Source organism: Lissotriton vulgaris, chromosome 12, assembly GCF_964263255.1.
Source record: "Lissotriton vulgaris chromosome 12, aLisVul1.2, whole genome shotgun sequence".
Lineage (NCBI taxonomy): Eukaryota > Metazoa > Chordata > Amphibia > Caudata > Salamandridae > Lissotriton > Lissotriton vulgaris.
Window position 1 is genome coordinate 63677909 of NC_141700.1, and position 25221 is coordinate 63703129.

General features: G+C 45.5%; 1 protein-coding gene across 3 annotated transcripts in view; it reads right to left on the bottom strand.

Annotated features, from left to right (window-relative positions):
• Positions 1-439: 439 nt before the first annotated feature.
• The window catches only part of FZR1 (fizzy and cell division cycle 20 related 1), a 91968-nt gene continuing 67186 nt past the window's right edge, over positions 440-25221 (bottom strand). For all 3 annotated transcript variants that reach the window (XM_086947128.1, XM_086947130.1, XM_086947129.1), the window contains one exon: positions 440-5677. In XM_086947128.1, the coding sequence (XP_086803254.1) occupies positions 5636-5677 (42 nt within the window). In that variant the 3' untranslated portion in view covers positions 440-5635. The remainder of the gene's footprint in view (positions 5678-25221) is intronic.

Here is a 25221-nt window from a genome sequence, read left to right on the forward strand (position 1 = left end):
CCAGGCAGTGGGATTTGACTTAAATGACAGTTTCAAGATTGTTGTACCAGTATGTCCCACCCTTAGCAGCACTGGTTGGGTCACAACATAGCTGAAAAGAAATTTACGAAACAATTTCTTTTAACCCTCCTTAGCACTGGATCCCACTTTTAATGAGCTACTGGATTAAAAAAAAGAGCAAAGTCAAAGAATATAACAATCACGGTTTCCACTAAGAGCCGCCAGATTTCTCAAGATTGGTTACAAAAGAAAGAACTAAAAAAAAAGGAATGGGAACACTTTCCACATACTCAGCTTAAACACCAAGTTGAACCTAGGAACAGAAGAGACTTCGGATAAAAGAAAAAAAACACAATCCAAACTAGCAACAAGTTCAATAAAGTCTTGCACCATTCACTTTTTATAGAAACAAGGTCAATAAGACAACAGACACCAAGCATAAATTCACAATCGGTTTAATGCCATGGACATTTCTGTACACGAAGTTCACAATATAGTCCCACCTTCTCAGATGTATGAAACCCAGAATGTCAGGTGGTCCATATACAATTCCCTTGAATTTACTTAGAGGAAGAACGGTCACTTAAACCAAACAACTGTACAACCTGGTTATTTTTTTTTCTTTCTTTACAGCTTAGGCTCTGAAAAATATGTTGTTGTCTTTTACCGTCCTCCCTAATTTACAACCATATATTGAACACATTAAGACTACCAATCAGCAACACAGGATCCAGGACAAAAACTACAAACACGCACAGCCATGCACACAGACCCCAACACTGGATGGCAACCTAAGTAGGAAAAATGCCAAATACTGCTCTGTTTATGCCATGACGCTTTCCTGATCTCACCAAAGGTGCCAAGAACACAATGTTCAATAGCGACTTCAGTTCGACGGGTGTTATGTACCGCTTTGAATTCACACAATGCTGTTTTTCAAACCTAGTACTGGCTAGCACTTATTTCATAATGATATTATTGGGACTGATGTTAACGATTGATTTGACCTACTAATGTTGACCTGACGAGTGGAGTATTGCTCTAGGCGGAAGTTGGTTAAGGCCTTCTATGGCAATGTTACATCTCTCCTTACTTCATCATGTTTGGTTATAGGATGATGCAACACAGCTTAGTAAATGTTCCAAGCACCACATTTGTCAAAATGCACCTATGATGGCTTTGCATGTCTTCTAACCATCTTCTGTAATTTTAAAATAAACAGGAAAAAACATGACAATCTTCAATCATGTCATCTCTTCAGTGCTCCAAAAATATTGTAATATAAAAAACATCAAACACTTGCTCACTTGAGCTACCAAAGCCACTAAACAAAACAGCTCACATCTCTAGGATAAACACTTGAGAGATAGTCTAAACATTTTTGCAATCTCCAATATCAGGGTTCATAGCCATGATGTCTTTGTTTCATTTTCTATCATTCTATTCATTATAGAGGGCATTTATTTTTAGCATACTTCATCATTGCAAATTGTAGATACTAAAGGCAAGGAGAAAGTCCGTTTTTAAATGAAGGCTTTGCCACCACAAAAGTTTAAGAAATGGCGCAGTAAAAATGTAATCAAATTGACAAACTGGAAAAGGAACGACAAGACCTGGTCTCACATGCGTCAGTACAAATGAGGGGATATAAATACACTTTGTGATTTCGTTTTGAATGTGTCAAGATCTTGTATTCAAATGCAACACCATTCAACCAAAGCAATGAAGATAAACTAGTAGGGAATACGGCCAAGGCTACATAAAAAAAAATGGGTGGGCTATCATCCTTTTAGTGAAAAAACAGAATCTCAGCTAAACCAGCTCAAAGACAAATGGTACAACTTTAGGGAGAAACTAAGAAGCATAAACTGTCAAACTTTAGGTTAAGAAAACAGTTTGCAATCTAGGGAGTATGAATCGCAATCATTCCCAAACCTGTGAAACTGGCTTAATTTCTAAAAGCACACTAAAAGGTGAGGAGGGTTTGCCCGAGGATTACAGCCTATGTTTGGAAGAAAGCAGTTATTTCAAAAGAAAAAATAGTGATGTACGGCTTCTGTGAAGTCTCTGTGAACAAAATATTTATCAGCAGCCCTGCTGCCCCGGCTTGAAAACAACTGTCGCCTAAAATCGGTTTGCAAAAGCAATGGAGACTGTCTCCTAAAAACTAGAAGGCAAAACAAAAAGCAAACATTGCTAAAAACTTAAATTGTGCAGTGGGTGATTAATGGCATCACAGAGAAAGTGTGCTTTCAACATCAACCTTTACAGACAATGGAATGTTTGGCACGGTTCAATGCGTCCATGAAAAACTTGTGGGCAAATTAGTTCTATAAGGCTCCGCGTCAATTTTTCTTTGCGCTACGCCAATGTTAAGGCATGGGTGAGTCGACCGAGAGAACAGCAAGATAGAGTAAGGCTGCTCAAGAGTAATGTAGAAGCAAAAGATTCAGCAAACTGAAAAGCCATTAGCTCTTCCAATGCCAACTTGGCCAGCGTGCCCAGGATGCGCCTGTTCCGAACGGGAGGCAGGTGCTTCGCTTTCCTGGGCGTGAGATTGTGGAACAGCCTTCCGGTGGCCCTGAGGCTTAATACATACCTACTTTCCTTTAGGAAGAATTTGAAAACTTGGCTTTTTAATCATTAATCTGGGTCTTTTTCACTCTTTCCCCCCGCTGTCTAGGTGCCAGGACACGAGGTCGAGTAGCTGTGCGCCCAAACAAATACCCCATTTCATTTTCAAACATTAACTAACTCTTTAAGAGAATGGGCTCTTCTTAATTCCCTGTTTGCTAGTGTTAACAGTATCCAGCACGCAGAAGCAGGTAGCCGGTGGGCATTATCCAGCAAGAGGAAGGGTTCAGAAATGAGACATCTGAACTTGGAATGTAGCTTAATGCAGAGGAGGCACCTGTAAATCTTGTATATTTCTGAACAGGAATGGGTAAGGCCACGCTGCGAATTAGGATTTGTGTTACAATGGTTTCATTTTAAACTAGGAACACGTGTTCTCTTTTTATCTCACTCTTCCAATAACCATCAACCCTGGCGACCTCTCGATGGGTCCAAACATGCAGCACATTTTTCCGAAATCTACATCCAACATCGCAGAAGGAGCAAAGAGAACATACATGATGGGAAGGAGGCAATTAGAAAATTGTTAGTCTCAATAAACAAAGAGGGCATCTCTTTAACAGAAACGATTAATATAATAAGATCCAAGCCAGTACAGGAAATTGACTTTTTTAGATCCTTTTTTTTTCAAATCAAGGATCAGTCAGGATGTTGAGAGTGAATTTAAGACTAGTTGAGCACACTACTTTCAACGGCACACTGGTAGTGTGGCGATCAAATAGCTATTGTTCCACATGTAAGTGAATGACTGAAGCAGTCTTTTTTTAAATACAAAGAGTGGAACCAAAAGCAAGAAAGGCGGTACAGCCAAGGTGCAAAGTATATTCTTAAAAACTGACTGAACTTAAACTTGCTCAGTCGTAGAAAAGTCAGAATGCCTCACCGCCTGGCAACATTTTCCAACGGCCTCCAAATCAGCATTGAAGTTGATCTTTCAATATCTAGCATAGTTCTTGAAAGACACAAATATTAAGTGCTTCCATTTGCCTGATCCTCAAAACATGCATACATCAAACATAATAATATATTTAAAAAACTAAGTTAACAGCATCTGAGCCAGCGTTAGATGCCAGATGCCCTGTTAAGGCAGGTCCTAAAACAAGTATTAAATAGGGGCTGTTGTGTTTCTTTCACAGAAAGATGTAGAGAAAAATGCAATGTGTTGTCTCAGTGCTGACATGTAAATGATTAAATAAATACCCCCCATATGTGTAAGGATTTTGTTTTGCTTTTTTTTTTTTTTTTTTAAATCAAGTGATACACTTTCTTTGACCCCCTGATCTGCTCAGATTTAAAGTCACTTATCAGTTTTTAAAAACTTGAACAAACCATTTTCCCTGTCCAAGAAAGCAGAAATCTTTAAAAATTATCAGAATTTCAAGCGTTTTGAAAGATAACACTCAGTTGGAAAGATTTGGAGATCCCAGTCATAGAAGGCAAGAAACCATAATTCAGATCTTTGACCGGCAGGTTGGTTACAGCACAGTTAAGTGGAAAGCAAAGTTCAGGCTTCTCTTAAGACGCCAAAGGGAAAGTCATGCAGGGACGCGTGCAAGACTGATGGATACGCTCTTTACAACATTGCCCTGTAGCCAACCAGGTCTGCCAGGTACGCCTCCGGAGTTACACTCAAAAATGACTTTGCACCTAACTAAAGACAGCAAACAATAATAAAGTTTAAATTACCTACAATGATTTGCCCTCACTTTATCACTCAAGCACTAGTCCTCAATGCACTCACTTCCTGCCCCAGAAACCTAATTAGACTTCGCTCCCTAAAACCTGCTTCCTCTAGCTTTACTTCTTCCTGCCACTCTCTCGCATGCCCACTTGTACCCCTTTTCTACCACCCTACACACTGCCATTTTCCAATCTTGCAACTCCAGCACCTGCTGCTCCACTATTTGGCTGACGGCTCTGAAAGCTGCTGCCTGCTTCAAGAGATCGCAGAGAAATCAAATATATAATTCGCTCCAGCAAGAGGAGCGCATGATGCCCCGGGATGGTCAGTAAAGCCGCATTACACATAGAAAGCAAGAAAAGCAGAAAGTCATGTGGGCAAACGTACAGCTAATCTGAAGATTAGACATTACCAGAGGCGGCCCAGCCAATAAATTAACAGAGCATCAAAGTTGGAGGATTTGCAATCACTTTGAAGAAGAAAAAAGTATTAAATATTATATCGTTCTTACTCAACTATTTAAGTTAAATGATAATTGGTTACATTCACTTTTGTTTTGGTTACCTTTAGTCTACTGAACTTGGGTCCGTTAGTTTAAGCAACTTTTTTTTAAAAAACAAGTATTTGCTGGTCTCTCAATCTAGCTTACTTTTGTATACTTATCTACTCATCTTGGCTCCCAATGGAAAGTTCAAATTTGCCATAGTGGGGATGCAAGTAAATCCACAAAGCCAAGTTACAATCTACAACAAAACATCCAAACGGTACAGTTACACCCCTCCCTCATTTACGCAGTGTGAATGTCCACGTGAAAGGTCGTATGGTCTACGGTTCCACTTACTGAAGCTCTGTCTGTCGATAGCCTGAATCCAGATGCATGGCATGTTCTTAGGATTGTGCAACTGTGCTGGAGAAGCAAGGTTTTGGATGCAAAAGACAGAGTAACCCACTGTGGAGCTCCTAGTCTTCCCAAAGAGTGATCGTTCGTTTTGATGACTGTCCACACAGCCAAACCGATGTGCAAAATAAAGTCATGATACGTCGTCCCACTCCTCTGCCCTCAATCTTTATGCAAACGGAAAAAAACTTGAGGCCCTTGGCGACTTTACTGTTCTCACCAAACAATGTCCAACACGATTCACAAAGAGTTATTTATTAGGATCTCAAATGGGTCCACAAAAAGTCTGCTTTCCCTCCCTTGCCCCTGTCCATTGAACACATCCGGCTCCTCAATGCTCAGATCCATCATGCACAGAGATATAGATTTGTGGTGTTTCCCCCAATGATTCACAACTGAATTATGTCCAAGAGTCAAGAAGTTTATCGTATCCTGGTGAAGAGGTTAAGTACTGAAACAGACTCCTAGAAAAACAAACAAAAAGTGAACAACAATTAATGACAATGTTAATGTCTGAACCGGAGGCTTCAGGCTGTAGCATAACAAGGCCGCGAAAGAAGTATCAAAGGGGGTCGGTGGCGCACAAACAACTTACAGGGCAAGAGTCATGAACAGAAAGGAGGAAGCAGGGGTTACCGGACAACTAATTAACCACAAAAGTAAAATAAAGACAAATAAAGAACAAACTCAGGGAGGAAGATTGCATTTACGAGGGCTTGATATGAAATAACACTCAAGTCGGGAACACAGGAGTTTTGAACAAGTTACTTGCCTCTGATAACACTAGGGTGGATCCTCCAACCGCAAAGCCTTCAGCTTTTATATATTCCCAGATGCAAAACTGCACCCTGAAATGTTTTCAGCTATGCTTCTTGTGCACTGGTTGTGGGGGCCATAAGGCGCCACAGTGACTTCAACCCGCCCCAGCAGTGATGTAGCGGAGATGCGTATAAACTTCTTGCCTGAGCACCGGTCAGTGTCTTAATCTTTCTACAAATTGCAAGCATGCCAAAATCTTACTGTGACGCTAAGACGACGTTTTGGAGTCCTCACCACAGAAAGGGGAGGTGGGGGCAGTGAGGAATTTACAATTGTATAAAGAATCCCTGCGGAGAGCTGGCTCTCTATATAGTGTACTGAAGCACAAGTTACTACTTGTGTAACGATATATCTGTAAGAGACATTAGTTAGTGATAGATTCCTTAACTTAGAATATCCCCAGGCGTCAGACTGGATCCGGAAAGTTTTGCTTAGCAGTACCACTGCACATTAGTAGGTGGCGTCCTGCAGCTTCCCATCCGTCACTGGCGTAGACAGTTCCAAGATGTTACGGAGGGTACTTAAGCACCACCCATGCGTGCTGACGTCAGTTCTGTACATGACTTTCCGCGCCGAAACGCAGAGCCATGCAAGATACTGAGCATTAGTGCATAAAACTAGGGCAATAAAAGGGGTGACCTTAACCCTAGCAATCAGTTCGCAGAACGGGGAGGACGGGTGGGGCTGTAAGGAATCTATCACTAACTATTGTCTCTTACACATAGATCGATAACTTGTGCATCTAAAAGAGACGCGTAAGTGATAGATCCCTTACCTTAGAATAGATACCCCAGCAATACCAACCCTGAGGGTGGGTCTGCGAACAAAAGGACACCAGGAAGAAACGGAGCACAGAACGACCAAAGAAGCTGTCTCTCCAGACCTGACTGTCAAGGCAGTAATGCTTGGTAAAAGTGTGCTGAGAGGCCCACGTTGCCTGACAAATGTCCTGCAAGGGAACGCCGCGTCCCAAGGCAGTAGTGGCTGCAGTTGGACTGGTTGAGTGGGCACGCAGCCCCACAGGAGGCTCCTTCTTGGCCAAGGAGCAACATGCTTTGATGCATAAAACGACCCACCGAGAGATGGTCCGTTTGTGCTCAGCCCGACATTTATTGGAGCCCACGTGGTCAACAAAAATCTTATCCAACCGGAACTGCTGTGTACGCTGCAGATAGAATGCAAGCGCACATTTTGGGTCCAGACGGTGGACCCTCTCCTCTTCACTTGAAGGATGCGGAGGCGGAAAGAAGGTGGGCAAAGTGATGGTCTGCCTGATGTGGAAGGGAGTGACAACCTTTGACAGAAAAGAAGGACGGGCCCTAAAACCACCTTGTCCGGATGAATAGAAAGGAAAGGAGGTTTAGAAGAAAGAGCCTGGATCTCACTCACTCTTCTTGCAGAGGTGATAGCAACCAGGAAAGCAGTCTTTGAAGGTGAGAAGACGCAAAGGACAGTTATGAAGGAGCTCGAAGGGAGCGCACATCAGAAAAGTCAAGACAAGATTTAAGTCCCACTGAGGCATTATGAAGGGTAGGGTGGAAACATATGCGTAATGCCTTTAAGAAAACGGTTAACAACCGGGGACTTAAAAAGAAAAAGGCAGATCTGGAAGCCGTAGAAAGGTGGAGATGGCCGAAAGATAACCTTTGATACTGCCCAGAGCAGAGCCCTGCTGGGCCAAAGAGAGAAGGAACAGCAGAACCTCAGAAAGAGGGGCAGAAAGGGGATCAACAGCCTTCGCTGTGCACCATGCACAAATCTGTTCCACCTGAAGGCATATTCCGTTTTGGTGGAGGGTCGTCTGGCTGCCAAAATTACATCACAGACTTCAGGAGGAAGATCGAAAAGTCTCAACTGTCGCCGCTCAATCTCCATGCATGGAGGTGGAGGCTGGACAGGTTCAGGTGAAGGACCGTCCCCTGCTGCTGCAACAGAAGATCCTCCCGAAGAGGCAGACTGATCGGGGTACCTATGCTCATACCGAGTAGCTCGGGATATCATACTCTTCGAGCCCAGTCCAGAGCCACAAGAATGACTAGGGCCCGGTCACGCCTGATCTTCAGCACTCTGGGAAGAAGTGGTATAGGCGGCAAGGTGTACAATAGACTGCAGCTCCACTGGCGACGAAAAGCGTCTCTGAGCGAGTGCTGCCTTGGAAATTACAATGCACAGAACTGATGACGGTGGGGAATAGATCTAACCAAGGCTCTCCCCACTGCTGAAAGAGACCATGCGCCACGTCAGAGTGCAGACGCCATTTGTGACCCATCCGCATCTTGAAGGTCGGCCACCCAATCCTGTTTGGAATCACACTGCCGGGCAAGGGGGTCCTCGGAATCGTCCCAATCCGGCTCCAGAGTAGAGGGAGCCAGCTGCAGCGGTAGGGTCGGAGCCGGAGAAGTGGCAAGCGCCGTCTGGAACGGTGCCGAAATCGGCACCAGCAGGGGATGTATCCCAATTCGGAACCCAGGCCGAAACTAAATACTCTGGGAACCGGGGCAGGGGTGGGAGAAACGGCACCCAGTGCGGCGCCTGTGGTGGAGCCAAGGGCGGGGCCCGAGCCAAGGGCATCGCCGGGGCCGGAGCCAGCGGCGTCGCACCTTGTGGTGCCGGGGCCGGAGACGAAGGATCCTGTGGCGACGGAGCCGCCGGACAAACAGGATCTGGGCATGGGATCGCGGGGCCCGAAGGTGCGCCGGCGGGAGCCCGGGGCCTAAAAAAGGGGTGCATGGCAGCACGAAACTCTTGCATCTGTTCGGGAGTCGCCGACGGACCCGGGTATAGCAGGTAGGCCGCGGGACTCGCCGACTCCAGAGGAACTGCAGGGCCAGAGCCCCTGTCCCCCTCGTCCGCCTCCGGGGAGCGATGGGGGAACGTCGGAGAGCGAACACGCTTCTTCGACTTTTTTTTATGGCGTCACTTATCCGAATCTGAAGGCGAAAACTTGAAGCCCGAGGTGCGACTGCTCCAGTCCTGCGAGCAGTTCCTAGACCCGGAGCGGGGGTGAGAGGAGTGCCGGAGCTCCAGCAACTTCCGGCGCCGCTCCCGCAAGGCCTTCGGGACATGGCTCGGCAGATCGGGAGTCATGGTCGGTCTCCAGGCAGTAGAGGCACACATCGTGGGGTCCACCACCGACATGTTACAGCGGCACGACCCACAAGACTTAAAGCCGGGCATCCCTACACGCACCAGGAGACAAGAAAAGGAGACAAAAAGTCTCAAAAAGGTAGTAAAAAAATGACTGAGGTACGTGCTCAATCCGGATCTGCGCTTTTGGCGCGGATAAAGAAAGAACCGATGTCAGTGCGCATGGGTGGCGCCTAAGTACCCTCCAGGATGTCATCTCGGCGCTGACGACGCCAGTGACGGACGCGGAGCCGCAGGACGCCTCCTACTGACGCGCAGGGGTACTGCTAAGCAAAACTTTCCAGATCCAGTCTGACGCCTGGCGTCAGACTGGACTTAAGGGATCTATCAATAACGTGTCTCTTTCAGATTTGAGGTACACTGTGTGTGTAGAGTCTACAGGAAACCCTTATTGCTTAACAGAGGCAAAAATGAGAACCCTAAACGCTCTCTTTTGTGGTAGTGTAGGCGAGCAGTTTAGACTATCAGAGTAGTGGTTAGTTAGCATTTGTGGTACTTACAGAGGCAATAAATGAGAGACACGGAAAGAATAAATCCAAGACCAATTTAGAAAAGTAACCCACATTTTTACATGCATGTTGATGCCAAGAAGTTGCAAATTAGAAGTTTTTAAAATATCGAATTTCACAGGTAAGTAAAATGCTCGATATGATGAGTCTTTCCGTGCAATGCTTTCCGACGGGAGAAAATAAATTATACGGTATACAGGTACTTACAGTAGGTCTCCGTTGGTCCCCTTCAGGACTTAAGATGGTACAGGGGTAAGGTTCAAAGTACTTCCAGCAGTTAGTTAACCTGCCCTGGGGCGTCCGGGTGCAGGTCTGGTTGGGAGCCTTACACACTACACCAAAGGAGAGCAGGGGTGCCACCTAAAAACCAACTGCATAGTGGGAATTAGGGACAAGTCAGGAGCTCCCTGAGGGGGCGGGGGGGGGGAGGGGGCATGGAGGGTGGGAGGTAAATTCGGTTCACAAGGGTTCTGGGAGCAAGGCATCACACCACACTGTTTGAGAACCTGGGCTGGGGCGTTCAGTTGCAAGGGGTTTGGTCGGCTGGGCTGGTGCGTCGCCGGGCCTTGAGGTTGTGTTATGGAGGTGCGTAGTGGTGCATCTTCGAGTGCCTCTAGGGGAAGACGCCAAGTTGGAATGCTGGTTCAATGCGTACCCCAAATTAGCTGCACTTGGAGGGGGCTATGATCAGACAATGTGTGGACTAAGTACTCTGCACGGGGCGCTCAGGTCTGAGGTTCCGTGACGATTTGAACCTGTGTTTTCAATATTGTCGGAAATACATAATATTGGTATCAGCGAACCGCAAATGATCCATTTAGTATATCCTGGTGTTTTCACTACACTACGAGCAAGAGCACTCCTTTTATAAACACATTTCTGATCTACCCACGGCATCCATCTTAGATCATGACCGCCATTTTGTGTTTCTTGCCCTCACATACGCAATAACCTCTGATCACTTCATTTCGATTAAGGACACATAGCCTTAACCGGAGATTCACCTCTCTAGTGACACGTGCACCTTAGACCAGATCACGCTGTAGCTGCATGACTCGGCAAAGGCTGCCTCTTCTGCCCGAGGCCAGTCCTGCTAAACTGGTCTTCGTGTCCATTGTCCTGATCACGATTAGGCGGCCGAAGCCGGTAGCCTTGCCCATTTACAACCTACAAACATCTCTTATCCCGCTTTTCTATCTTCCACACCTGGCTCCGTTCCTTTCTTTCTGAATCTTTATTAGGGGGAGGTAACGAAATTTACGATGAGGCGGTCCAGCTCTTGAATGCAATATTGACAAGGGATTGTGATGAACTAGTGGGAACCCCTCTTCGTAGATGTTTTGTAACAGATATTATCAACGGTTCCTATGTACGCTAAATATTTATTGTTTATGACACAAAGGTTTTGGGAATGTACCAACATGTAAAGAATTCGCCTGAAGGCCAAAATTTAGTATATAAGGAGCAACCCTCTTTGTACAAATCGAACAGGCTCCTAGTTACTGCCCATGCGTAGTTTCTGTGACTTCTGTGTCCCTGCAGTAATAAACCTTTGGTCTTTGACGCCACCATCGAGAAGCCCGTGTTTCTGTTCATTTGTGCACCAAGGCAGGTGGAACTCCGGGGTCTTTGGGTGTTGTTCCCTGACACCTCTGGACGGAACCAAAAAGTCCAGAACTCCAATTGGCGCCCAACGTGGGGCGACGTCATTCGGTACCGGTCCAAAAGCCTGAAGAGTTCGAGAAGCTTCGTGTGAAGATTCCCGAGGGAGGCGCCCCACTTCATCGATCCCGGCATATCGCAAAAGTGGCCCGACGTTCTCTTCCACAAGGGTTCCCGTTCAGGACGGCTGCAGTGGGCCGTTGCCTTGACCGTCGCCCTGTCTTGGACCCGAGGTGCAGTCCTTAGTACAGCGAAACGTGACGGGTTTCTCCTTGGTGACGTCTTCAGTGCCTCAGTTAAGTATTTAGTGATAGCTAGCTGGTTACTTTGTGAGGGTTGTTGAAATCCTTTTTGGTTCTTGGTTTGGTTTGGTTTCGTAAGGTTATCACTGGTTGTTCTAGTTACGATAATCTATTTAGTTTAGTTTGGGTATCGATACATCAGTTTGTTTTGGTAGGCCTAAGTTCTTGGTTCGAGTGCACATATTTGTTTCGTGTTTTGTTTGTTTTGTGTTCCGGACTGAAAATGGTAAGTCGGAAAAACTGTATGTTGTCTTGTTTTGGTTGCAACAGTGACTCACGATTGGAGGACTCATGTCTGGTTCCTCCGATTGGGACTCCCCTGTATGACTTGTATTGTAGATATGGTGTGGGTCCTATATCTTATAATGAGGTGTGGGTCCGTTACACTGAGAAAGATGGTGTCCTTAGTTGGCCACTACATGGTAGTTTTGAACCCGAAATTCTCGACAATTTAGAAGCGAAATTGTTTAAGAAGAAAGCCCGGCCGGCAATGTTTGATTCTTTCCGTTTCTGGCGAAAAGAATCCAAACAGAGAGAAATGAAAAGGTTAAAGAAAGAACAAAAAGAGCAAGAAGAGTTGACTCTAGAGCAAGCAACTAAGCAGTTGCAAGCTAACGAGTGTGAGAAAGCCATAGAGGTGGCCATTAGAGAGCACAATTTAGCGATTGACAAGTGCTATCCTGCCTTGCCATCGAAAACAGCTAAGATACTGGAAGATTCTGAAAACGATCCTCTGCTATCTTATTTGTTACGGTCACCTCCACCGTATGCACAAGGTGCTACGGCTCCACCTTTACCGAATGTTCAATTGCCGGTTGCTGGACAACCTGGTGTTCCTGCTCCTGTCCCTCAGAATCAGGTTCCCGTACCTCCTGTGGTCAACGTAAATGTTCCTACGGCTCCTCCTCCTCCTGGATTGCCGACTTCTATACCTGTATCTGTCTCGCTTGCACCTACTGTTCCACAAGCTATCTTCCTCGATACTTCTACTGTTCCGTTATCTGTTCCTACCTCTACTGTGTTTTCTGCGTCTGCGAGTATGTTGACTCCACTTTCTGTTCGTCGGAGAATCACTGATTCTGTGTCTAATATGCTGTCCCCTTTCTATAAAACTTTAATCAAGACTCCTACTTCCGATTCTGTTCAGAGACGTAGTCAGCTTCCGAGTACTGAGGAACGGGGAATTTTAGATTCCACGGCTCTCAGGTGGATTTCGAAGAGTAGGAGATATAGTACGAAAGATGTGCTAGAAACGTTTATGCAGTGGAAAGAACCAACACAACAGTATGTCTTTGACGAGATGTGCTCGTTGTTACGTGAGGAGATAGAAGAAGATGATGTTGAATCGAATCTAGAAGATTTAATTAAGGTTCAGAAAGAGTTTGCTGCAGGAATGATAGTGGGTGATAATATAGAAGAAGCGATGGAACTGATTTTAAGTTATAGGAATGATCCATCACTTCGTTCACCAAGAGATTTAGAGAAAAGCAAGACGAAGCTAAATCGCCAATATCCAATGAGGGAGGTTCCTCCAATTTGGCGTGAAGCTGTGCAAGCTGACGCACCGAATAATATTGCAGCCGCTCCGGCCCAATTCCAAAGAGTGTGGATACACATTCCGTGGAAGCGAGCTGAAGTGTTAGCAGTGAAGCAGGCCTTGCCAGATCCACGTAAGAATCCTGCTGGATATTATAAGGAATTAACACAGACAGTTGAGGCTTGTATAATGAACTTAGCAGACATCGATATGTTGTTTGGCAACGTAGTTCCGCAACCAGTGTGGGCTAAAATTCGTAGAGAGGATCATCAAGTTGCCTTAGGTGGTGATTGGGCAGCTATCACTGCAGCGGATGGTCAGCAAGTAGGTGGTGCAAAACCTGAACCCCTAATTGCTAACCTTCCAGGTAGAATAATTGATCTAATGAAGACTCTGATGCCCGCATTGCGTGTTAATTGGGACAAGTTATCAGCATGCAGACAGAAGAAAGACGAAAGTGTCTCCGACTTCTTCACGAGGTTCGAAGAGACTTTTGTAGATCATAGTGGTCAGGACATGAGTACAGAAGGAGGGCAAAGACTGTTTGTCGATAAATTTGTGCATAATTTGTTACCTGAATTATGCAATAAATTAAAGGATTCAGAAAGTGCGTGGGCTGTGTCCACAACTGCGCAAATACTTGCGACTGCACAGTACTACGAAAACAGGGATAAAGAGGAAAAGGAGAAATCAGAGAAGAAAACAAAGGATTTAAAGACTAAAGTTCTTTTGCAGCAGGCGTATCCGCCTCGCACGAATCAGACTAATATGCAACAGGGTCCGTATCAAAGAACAGACTATAGTACATCGAGACCTCAATATCAGTGGAACCAATGTGCGTACTGTAAAAAAGAAGGTCACTACAAAAATGAATGTCCGATCTTAGCGCAAAATAATGCAGCAGCAGCTCAGAGAGGTCGTGGTGGTTTTGTGCAAAATTCTAGAGGTCGAGGTGCTATGCCTCCACAAACGAATGATCGTCCTTCAAATCACTTTGATCAACGAAATGGACAGTCTACTCAGCAAAATAGATCTCAACAGTATCTTGTTGAAGACTATTGTGAAGTGGATGAGGGATTTCAGCAAAATGGGTACTAGGACAGCCATGGACAGAGAGAGGGAGTAGTATCAGTTCCAGTGGATCAGAGTGGGCCTTATGTCGCAGTAGCAACATCAGGTGTAGTCGAACCGTTTCTGTTGGATACTGGTGCCGCAAAAAGTTCTATCATTCATGCGAAACTCCCTGGCGCACCTTTGTCCGGCTCAACAAATGTTTCTGTAGGTTTTTCAGGCGCCCCTGTTTACAACCCGATATCTGGTCCTTTGTCTATTTCTGTTGGACCGTGTCACTTGAAAGCACCTCTGATTTTGACGACAGGTTGTAATGAAAATCTGCTTGGTCTAGATTTGTTAAAACGACTATATGCGACATTGTACTGTTCTACGGAAGGAGTACAGCTCACGTTGGGTAAAAATATCACTTCTCCGATGTACTTGTCAATGGATGCACTCCCGCCAGAACTACGCTCACTCCCTGATTCTCTTTGGGCAACTGGTCCTAACGACGTAGGCCTTTTAGAAATACCACCATATGTAGTGACTTTAAAAGCGAATGTAAAATTTCCAAGAATTCCTCAATATAAAATATCTAGTGAAGGTGAGCGTGCACTTTTATTGATTGTGCAAGATTTGATTAAGAAAGATGTGATTGAAGAAACAAGAGGAAATGTCTGTAACAGTCCTGTACTACCGATTCTGAAACGAACTGATCCTGCAAAGCCACCAGTTTATAGGTTTGTTATCGACCTTAGAGAAGTTAATAAGATTGTAATTCCACAGTTTCCTGTAGTCCCAGACATTACTGCCTTGTTGACATTGATTCCTGCTACAGCCACTTGGTTCTCAGTCATCGACTTGAAGAATGCCTTTTTCAGCATTCCGATAGCCGAAGAAAGCAGAGATATTTTCGGCTTCTGTCTAGGAGGTCGAAGTTTCAGATTTAAACGCGCTCCACAAGGCTATTGTGAGAGCCCATCTATTTACAGTCAAGCATTAAAAAGTCAGTTAGAATCCTTTGTCCTTCCTCCAGGTTCTGCTCTAGTACAGTATGTAGACGATCTTCTAGTGGCTGCCGACGACAAGGAAACTTGCAAAGCAGCTACGATTTCGTTATTACATCATTTGTCCAATTTGAATCACAAGGTATCACCTTCCAAAATGCAATATTGCTGCCAAGAAGTGACCTACCTAGGTCATCTCTTGTCAAAGGAGGGAAGGAAGCTGACCCCAGAAAGAATAAAAGCAATTATACAGATGAGCGTTCCTCGCACGCAGAGAGAAGTACGTGCCTTTCTAGGCATTACCTCTTACTGTAGGCAGTGGATCCCAAATTTTTCTCTTTTAGCAAAACCATTGGTAGCTTTGACTGGGAAAAATGTTCCGAGTCCGGTGCCATGGTCTGCTGAATGTCAGGAGAGTTTTTCTGAGTTACGAAATGCATTGTGTTCAGCTCCTGTATTGGGTACACCTGATTACAATAAGCCATTCACGCTCTATGTTCATGAGAGGGAAGGTTGCGCGTTGAGTGTTCTGACACAGAAGTTCGGTGATAAACAACGCCCTTGTGCGTATTTTTCATCAACATTAGATCCGGTAGCTAGAGCGTTGCCTAGTTGTTTGAGAGCTACAGCGGCAGCTGCGGCTTCCATTCGTCAATCTGCTGGTTTGGTGATGAACAGCATGCTAGTGGTCATGGTTCCTCATGCAGTGGATACACTCATGAATCGAACGAAGACACAACACCTTACCAGTGCGAGACTATCTGGTTACGAGCTGACATTACTAGCGAGTCATATTCAGATCAAAAGATGTAATGTATTGAATCCAGCAACGCTGTTGCCGACTGATCAAGAGTCGAGTGATTCCGAGCCACATGATTGTTGTTTTAAAACGGAGGAAGAGACAAAAGGACGAATAGACTTAAAGGATACTCCGTTATCCGATCCAGACGGCACGCTGTATGTGGACGGATCATGTTTTAAATTGGAGAATGGTGATGTGACTGCTGCTTACGCAGTAACGACTTTGAAGACGATTGTGGAGACTGCAAGAGTGAGTCAGAATTCTGCCCAAGCTGCAGAATTAATAGCTCTAACAAGAGCGTGTGTTTTAGCTAAGGGAAAGAGAGTGAATGTCTTTACAGATAGCCAGTACGCATTTGGCGTGGCCCATAGTTTTGGCCGTTTGTGGAGAGAAAGAGGTTTCATTACGTCCCATGGGACTAAGATCCAACATGGTCAGCTAGTTAACGACTTGTTGGAATCTCTAACCTTGCCGACTGAAGTTGCGATTGTAAAGTGCAGTGCTCATAAAGCAATCACGGATGATGTTGGTCGTGGGAATGCTTTTGCTGATGAAGTTGCTAAACAGACAGCTAGAGACACGATGAGCAGAATGTATGTTGCTACGTCTGCAAGATGGATTGCTGACTCTGGAATGTGTGAGGATACTATGGAAAGTGTGAAAGAGATTCAGAAAGAAGCAACTGAGGAAGAAAAACGTGTATGGAGAGAAAGTACGGGCAAGTTGGATTCGAATGGATGTTGGACTGATTTGACAGAACAGCAGCGTTGGATGTTGCCTGACGCGTATGTGCTTGCAGTGGTGACAATGGCGCATGGAGTAGCGCACATAAGTTCTAAAGGAATTTGTAAGATGTTGGCTCCGGTCTGGAAGAATGATGGGATCAGTAAGTGTGCAGAGAGGGTGGTGAAAAATTGTATGGTATGCCTGATGCATAATCCTGGCAAGGGAACTCCAACTCCAGCTGGTCATTTCGCTCCTCCTTCCTGCCCCTTTGAAGTGATTCAGTTAGACTTCATTCACATGGAGCGCTGTAATAATTTAAAATATGTCCTAGTGCAGTGTTCTTCAAACTGTGGGGCGCGCCCCCCCAGGGGGGCGCGACACCATCTCAGGGGGGGCGCGCTCTCGACCTTAAAATCTTAACTTTGATATCTTTCACTGTCTCCCCCACCCCCCGCGTCGTAAGTCTTCAGCCATTTGGAATGAGAATTTGTTAATTGAAGAACTCCGGGAACAGAGGGTTGAGGGGGGCGGGGGAGGGGAAATCATTAGGCACGATGTGCCCATGCTTTTGTCTGCTAAGTAACAGTTCAAGTCCCAGGAGGGGGTTAATTGGAAGAGCGAACTGCTTTAGCTGCAGTGGGAGGCAGGACGTCTCCTTTGCTAAAACCGAAAGCAAAGGACGAGACAGTCCTGACAGTCCTGTACCTTTGCGTTTGATTTCAAAGCAGAGGAGACTCCTTGCCTCCCACTGCAGCTAAAATGACTGTCTGTTCCTTTCTTTCAGTTTTACCAGAGGAGACATCCTGCCTCTGACTGCAGCTGAACCATTTCAGCTCTTCCAATTTAACCCCGTCCGGGGAGGGTTAGCTCTTAGCAGAAAGGAGGCAAAGTTTCTTTAAGTACACAAGCAGGTGCACATCGGCCACAGGGTTAAAAGGGCTTCAAGTTGCAAAAAGAACAAGCATTGGCATAGCCAATATGTCTCGCACATGAAATTGAGAATCTTGAGATCTCTGTCATAGGGGCTTTAGTGCCTTATTTTACGTCCCAGGAAAGTTCTACACCTGGAGAATGAAAGCCCTGAACTGGAGAGTTGTCCTATTGTCTTGTAGTTATCTGACTACTTTCTAAACTGCATGATACACATCTTTTTTTATACATTTTGGTGAATGTAAAAGGTAACTACATCACACCATCTCACTAGGGATACAGCGATCCTCTTCTGAGTTGTTGACATATCTTTATCAAGACCTTGTTTTTGCCCGTAGCACTCAGCAAAAAACGACTATTCGTCTGGCTACAGGCATCAAAAGTAGTGTCTTACCCATTTTCAGAGATTTTCAATATTGCAGTCTAACGTGAAGTATAGGCTTGCAAGTGGTGGGTACCTCACTAATTTTGGGGGGCTTACACTTATTTTTCACCATCAGATTTTGACCCAGCGCAAGAGACAGAAAGACACCACCGAAGCTTCTCTAAAATTACTCATAAAGTGAGCATAAATACGCCTTTCGGGGGCCCATGATGGAGGCAGCTCTGTTTTTGCCCTGATGGTCTGGAAAACTTCCGAAACAGATTCATGTAAATACCGTTCCAGAAATTTCTGTCAGGTGGTGGGGGGCCCAACATCTAAAAAAATTCAGCTGGGGGGGCTCAACCTACAAAAGTTTGAAGACCTCTGTCCTAGTGGTAGTTTGTGCTTTTTCCAGGTGGATCGAAGCATATCCACTAAAGGACAATACTGCCCTATCAACTGCCAAGATTCTTCTCAAAGAATATTTCCCTAGGTATGGAATGCCACGGATTGTATGGTCAGATAACGGAAGTGAGTTTATAGGGAAAGTTATGCAGAGTGTGTGTGCCGGCCTAGGTCTGAAGCAAAAGTTCCACAGTGCGAACCATCCCCAGTCTGCTGGTTTAGTGGAGGGTTACAATGGCACCCTTAAGCTGAAATTAGCTAAAATACAAGCATCCACAGGTTTAGCCTGGCCAGACGCACTTCCTTTGGCTTTGTTATCAACGAGAGCAACTGTACATTCTAGAGTGGGGCTTAGCCCCTACGAAATAGTTTTTGGCCGCCCGGCAAATATTTGGGGTGTGCCGAGGCCTAAAAAGTTTTGTTCTCTAGAATATCCTATGTTAATAGACTACCTTTACGACTTGACTGCTAAATTGAGTCTTATTCACCAACAGGTTTTCGATGCTTTGCCAAAGCCTCCGGAGAGTCCAGGGCATCAGCTGAAACCCGGCGATCAAGTTGTGATCAGAAATTTCGCAAGGACGAAGAACCTTCAGCCGAGATTTGTCGGACCCTTCCAAGTCCTACTGGCAACGAGGACAGCGGTTCGTGTGGCTGGACGCAAGCACTGGGTGCATGCATCCCATGTAAAGCGTGTGCCTTTGCCACTTCCTTACGACGACTGGGTGAAGAAGGGAATTGGTTCCTCCGAATTTGAAAGCACGCCAAAATTCATCCCTTTCAGCGATGCCGAATTGATCACTGACACTCCAAGCTCTGACTCTCCTTCAGAAAAGACTCTTTTGAACACTGAACATTTGTCCCCTGTATCAGAAAGAACTCTGTCATCTGCGAACTTGAACACTGCAACAGCTACTAGTGAAACGCTATTTACTGATCAGACAGTACCTGCGAAGCAAAGATATAATTTACGAAACCGTAAAATGGACAAATAAAGCAGGCAACTGCCTAACGTGATATTTTTATATTTTGAACTTTTGCCTTCAGCCAGGAAGTTTGCTATTGTTTTATTATTTTTAAATTGCCTTGCCGTCTGGGTAGCCGTAGGGTCGTGGCTGTGTGCCTAGTTGAATTTGCAGGGGTCTGACACAAGGTCGATCTTTCTGTTGGTTCTGGGAACTCCCAGGGCTGATAGAGGCATTTTCATCTACGTACACATCATCAGTGGTCGCGAGCGGATTGTAGAAGATGGAGCTTCCTGCGCTGCAACGAGAAAATGTGATTCATGTTCGCAGAAACAGACTTTATAGAATTCTTCACAGTAAATGCTTTTTGATGCAATGTGCCATTACATTCTTGATTGTTTTGATAACGTTGGTGGGTGGAATCGTCTTCAGTATAAATTTGATTTTTGTGCCAGTTACTACAATACCTCCCCTTGATCCTGCTACTTCTACTGTTTCTTCTATACACTCTTTTCATTCGTTTCCTGAACATGAGCAAGCTCGACGCTCAGAGTTCATTAACAACACTTTTGTACAGCTCTTGCACCAACACCAACTGGTAGTTAACACTACAGACTGCTGGGTGTGTGGCTTGATACCCCACACTATGGATAAAGGTATTCCCTATCTGGTTTTGCCTTTTAGCTACAATGGATCATTTCAGGCACTTCAAACCATCTTTGCTTATGCCCTTGAGACCTATCCTCCACGTCCACCACGTTCCACTAAATATAACTCTGCCAACAAAGCTTTAGTCCAGGGAATTATTGACATGGTCAAGGACGTCAATAATACTCCATCATACCCTAGAGACGAATTACGAGTATATTTAAGTTGGAATACTTCAGAGTATCGCCTTAGTTTAGGAGAAAGCAAGCGTAAAAGCTCAACTCCAATCTGGGTCGTACCTCACCGAGGTCAGGTCTGTTTGCAAGGGAATGGGAGAAATCCGAGAGCTCAGCTAGGGAGAAGTGAGTGCGTAGAGACTTATGTGTTTCCGGCTAACTCTTCCCCTGCTTTTCTTACTGCTAGGGGTACTTACTTCATCTGTCGAGATAGAGCTTATACATGGTTGCCTGCCGACTTTTCAGGATCCTGCTATATTGCTCGATTATTGCCTCCGACATACACTGCTTCATCTGATTACCACAGAACCAGAGTAGTGAGGTGTCTTCAGCAAGGAAGATACTGCTGGTCAGGAAGCTGGAGACTTCTTCAAAGGCTTCCTTCCGTTCTGGGGGCCTATGGCCAATAGTAGAAACATACGTCAGCTAACACGGGTAGTTGAATCTACTATTACCGAAACTGCTGGTGCCCTTAGCAATTTGACAGCTGAGCTTCAGGCGGATAGACTCATGACGTTGCAGAACCGCATGGTTCTAGACGTTATCCTTGCAGATCGAGGTGGGGTATGCAGAATGATCCAATCGAGCTGCTGTGTCTTTATCCCTAATAATGCTCCAACAGTCTATGAGGCGATCTCTAAGCTACACAAGATTTCCGACTCTATTCACGTAGACAAGGGAAACTGGTCCTTCATGGAGTGGTTTTGGACTCTGATCTCGACGTGGGGATGGAAGGTTCTAATGGTCATTGGTGTCATCTTAGTATTCCTGTTCTCATGTTGCCTGATTATCCAGTGTGGTCCTGCTCTGTGTAGTCTTTGTGCTGCAACTTGTTTTAGGAAGCCACCTGCGTTTGGAGAAAAGGCACGAGAAAGGATGATGATACAACAGCATGTCACTGACCTGATGAGCATAGAATTAGACTCTGACATAGACTGAGTAATTGCCTATGTAAGGGCAAAAGGAGGGTCTGAGGTTCCGTGACGATTTGAACCCGTGTTTTCAATATTGTCGGAAATACATAATATTGGTATCAGCGAACCGCAAATGATCCATTTAGTATATCCTGGTGTTTTCACTACACTACGAGCAAGAGCACTCCTTTTATAAACACATTTCTGATCTACCCACGGCATCCATCTTAGATCATGACCGCCATTTTGTGTTTCTTGCCCTCACATACGCAATAACCTCTGATCACTTCATTTCGATTAAGGACACATAGCCTTAACCGGAGATTCACCTCTCTAGTGACACGTGCACCTTAGACCAGATCACGCTGTAGCTGCATGACTCGGCAAAGGCTGCCTCCTCTGCCCGAGGCCAGTCCTGCTAAACTGGTCTTCGTATCCATTGTCCTGATCACGATTAGGCGGCCGAAGCCGGTAGCCTTGCCCATTTACAACCTACAAACATCTCTTATCCCGCTTTTCTATCTTCCACACCTGGCTCCGTTCCTTTCTTTCTGAATCTTTATTAGGGGGAGGTAACGAAATTTACGATGAGGCGGTCCGCTCTTGAATGCAATATTGACAAGGGATTGTGATGAACTAGTGGGAACCCCTCTTCGTAGATGTTTTGTAACAGATATTATCAACGGTTCCTATGTACGCTAAATATTTATTGTTTATGACACAAAGGTTTTGGGAATGTACCAACATGTAAAGAATTCGCCTGAAGGCAAAAATTTAGTATATAAGGAGCAACCCTCTTTGTACAAATCGAACAGGCTCCTAGTTACTGCCCATGCGTAGTTTCTGTGACTTCTGTGTCCCTGCAGTAATAAACCTTTGGTCTTTGACGCCACCATCGAGAAGCCCGTGTTTCTGTTCATTTGTGCACCAAGGCAGGTGGAACTCCGGGGTCTTTGGGTGTTGTTCCCTGACACCTCTGGACGGAACCAAAAAGTCCAGAACTCCAGGACAAGGCTGCTGCTAAGCAGAATATTGCATCAATTCTAGTGTATATGTTGTGAATCACTGAGTAAATTGGAGTATATACATGCCATAGGGTGCTTGCTGAGTCAAGCTTTGCTTCGTTGCATATCCATGGCCCAAATCTTCATGCGGTGTGTCAGGCCTATGGATTGTGTGCCTGGGAGTGGCGGGCATGATCGGTCCAAGTTTAAATCTTGTACGCAGTTGTAGTCCCCCCCAATATGTTGGCACCAACAGATCACTTAATAAGGACGGGGTCATGAGTTGTAGAAGCATAGCTTGCCCCGAATTTGGCACATAATGAAACCAGTGTTATCGGTGAACCATCTAAGAGACCCTCCAGGATCGTATATCGACCATGTGGGTCTACCCGAGTATATAGCGACTGAAGCGGGGTCCCGGGTGCCACCCATATCAAAGTTTCCCTGGCATAACCTCAATACGTAGTCCATATCACTGTACCCCTCCAACCCTTGCACAGTGGTGAGAGGTTTTGCTGGATAAGGTGTGTCTCTTAAAGTAGTGCCTTTGCAACCTTATGACTATGCAAATATTGAAATACCTTGCGTCAATTAGCACAGCCAGGTAGTCCTCGTACGATCCAGGCGAGCAAGAGATAGTTACTAGCCAACATCTTTTTTTTGGATAGTAAACAGTAGGAGGGTATGTCCACCCTTGTAGTGTATCCGGCAGTTGCTGAACCTCCCCTGTGGCAGACATACCCAGAGTATTGAATTGGTGGCGTTGCACATATTGGGCATAGTATACAGCAGAACGGAACCAACTGAATTGAACATTTAATTTACTCAACTCCCTACCCCAGGCCAGTTTGCCAACGGACACAAGGCCATCTGCACTGATATGCAAAGAGAAAAAAATTCAAATAACAGATAATATATAGGAAAAAAAAGGATATCTGAAAGGATACTCTGAGAAAGAAAATCAAAGCGCAGCAAGATAAAAGGAATACATAGCAGTGCACTATCAGCCACTTATCGTCTACGTGGGGGCGTAGTAGAGTTGCATGGACATCTACGGAGTGGGTGCCACATCTGTGCATGCTAGTCATGAACTTGATATCAATATATATGTTCGTCACACAAAGTTGATTTTTGCTGCAGCAAACTGCAGTGGTGATAGTCTCTTTAGTTACTGTATAAGTTCCCTAAGAGCAGTGCAGAGGGCTCATCGGAGTTCTTCCGCAGTTAGTGGTGTTACTGTGGGGCCTCCTCCTAGCAACGCTGTGTGCTGTGATTCCGTTAGCTGGTATTCTTGGTCTGGCATGGCGTCTGTTTCTGACCCTGATGTGGAGGGCGAGACCAGGTTACCGTAATGTTCCATCTATTTGAAGGCTTGTTCCCTTTCCCTTGCTGCCTGTGCTTTGTGTGGGGCGCTATCCACAGACTTCGCTACGGTTACTACGCATACTTGCAATTTTCCACCGTCAGCGGGGGCCGGCAGCAATGCCGCCGTGACGCTAGCAAGCCCGTTCTGCTCCACCCAGGTCCAAGCTTCTTCAGGGGAGTAGCAGAAGTACTGTCCCTTGTGATGGATACCCAGTGTGGCGGGGTATTGTAGCGCATATTGTATTTCGTGACTCCGGAGGCATCGCTTGACGTCAACATCAGGAAGATCTACGACGTTGTACTGACACCGTGTAGTCAAGATAGATATGCACCGTGGTGTTTTCCATTTGCCATGGGCCGCGGGCCCTTGTTACTTGCAGGATATGGTCCATGTCCCGGTAGTTGAATAGGCATTCAACCACTGGTCTGGGTTGCCCGGACTGGGAGGGGGGGTGGGTGGGAGTAGGCGGGGGGAGGTCCGCCTGGTACCCATATGCCCGCTTGACTGGGAAGAATTTAGAATATTTGCCATTGAGAATGTCCATAGAAAACCAGGTTTCAAGGAATAGTTCCATGCTTTGGCCCTCGATTTGCTCCGGTAGGCCCACTATGCGCACGTTATTTCTACGGGATCTGCCTTCCTGATCATCCACCCTGCTCTTTAGGTATTACACTTCATTTTGGATATCTATTTTAGGACCCAACGTGGTTTTAATGTCTAAGACTGCCGCCATTGATTAACAAAATGATGTGAGTGGTCTCTGTAGATTTCAAGGCCATCACTTGTGTGTCCCCTACCATGACTGAGGTCTGATTTGTTATATTCACCGTTGGAGTTTGTGCCTTGTCAGCTCTGGGCTTATGATGATTCGTAAAGTTAGGGTACCGTGTGGACGACCTATGACTCCCACAGTGATAGCCCCACTGAGAAATTGTCCTCTTTTCACCCTTAACAACGTGCCTGCAGCAAGGGCTGTTGCAGATAGTGCTTTTCAAGTGTCTGTGCGTGCAATAAGGGATGCACCAGGTTTTTCGCAGTCTCGCACGGCCAAAGTACCTTTCCCTCGATTCAGCTTTCACTGATTGCTGGGGGTGGGAGAGAGCCTGGGGACTGCTGCGGCCTGTCCTTTTGGGTCGTTTGGGTTAGTGGGTTCCTCTAGAAAAGCCAACACCACCTTGCTGGCCCTGTCCATTAGAGCATGTATGCACCTGTCCAGAATGCACACAGCAATTAAAGAGTCTGAAGCCCGGATAGTGGAGGCAAATATTCTCTTTCCAAAGCCACCTATACTTTTCAACCACCTACTCGTATGGCCGGCAGGCAGTGAGAGGCTTCAAGGGAAAAGTGTTAAGATTGACTTTACTTTTGGAAGTGAGCACCATGACTTTTGGGCACTGGATTTTTTGTTAAAAATCATGGAAGCCAGGGGCTGGTCTCTGTGGTCTGCCACAGGTCAGCTGATTGGAAAGGCTAAGTGTGACTTAGGCTAAGTTACTAGGATTTGCTGCAAGATCCTCCTTAAATGTTAACAGTGGCTCAGATTAAGTAGGACCTGGTTGAAGAATTCAGTCAAGAAACTGTTTTTGTTTTCAGAGTAGGTAACTGCAAGCCT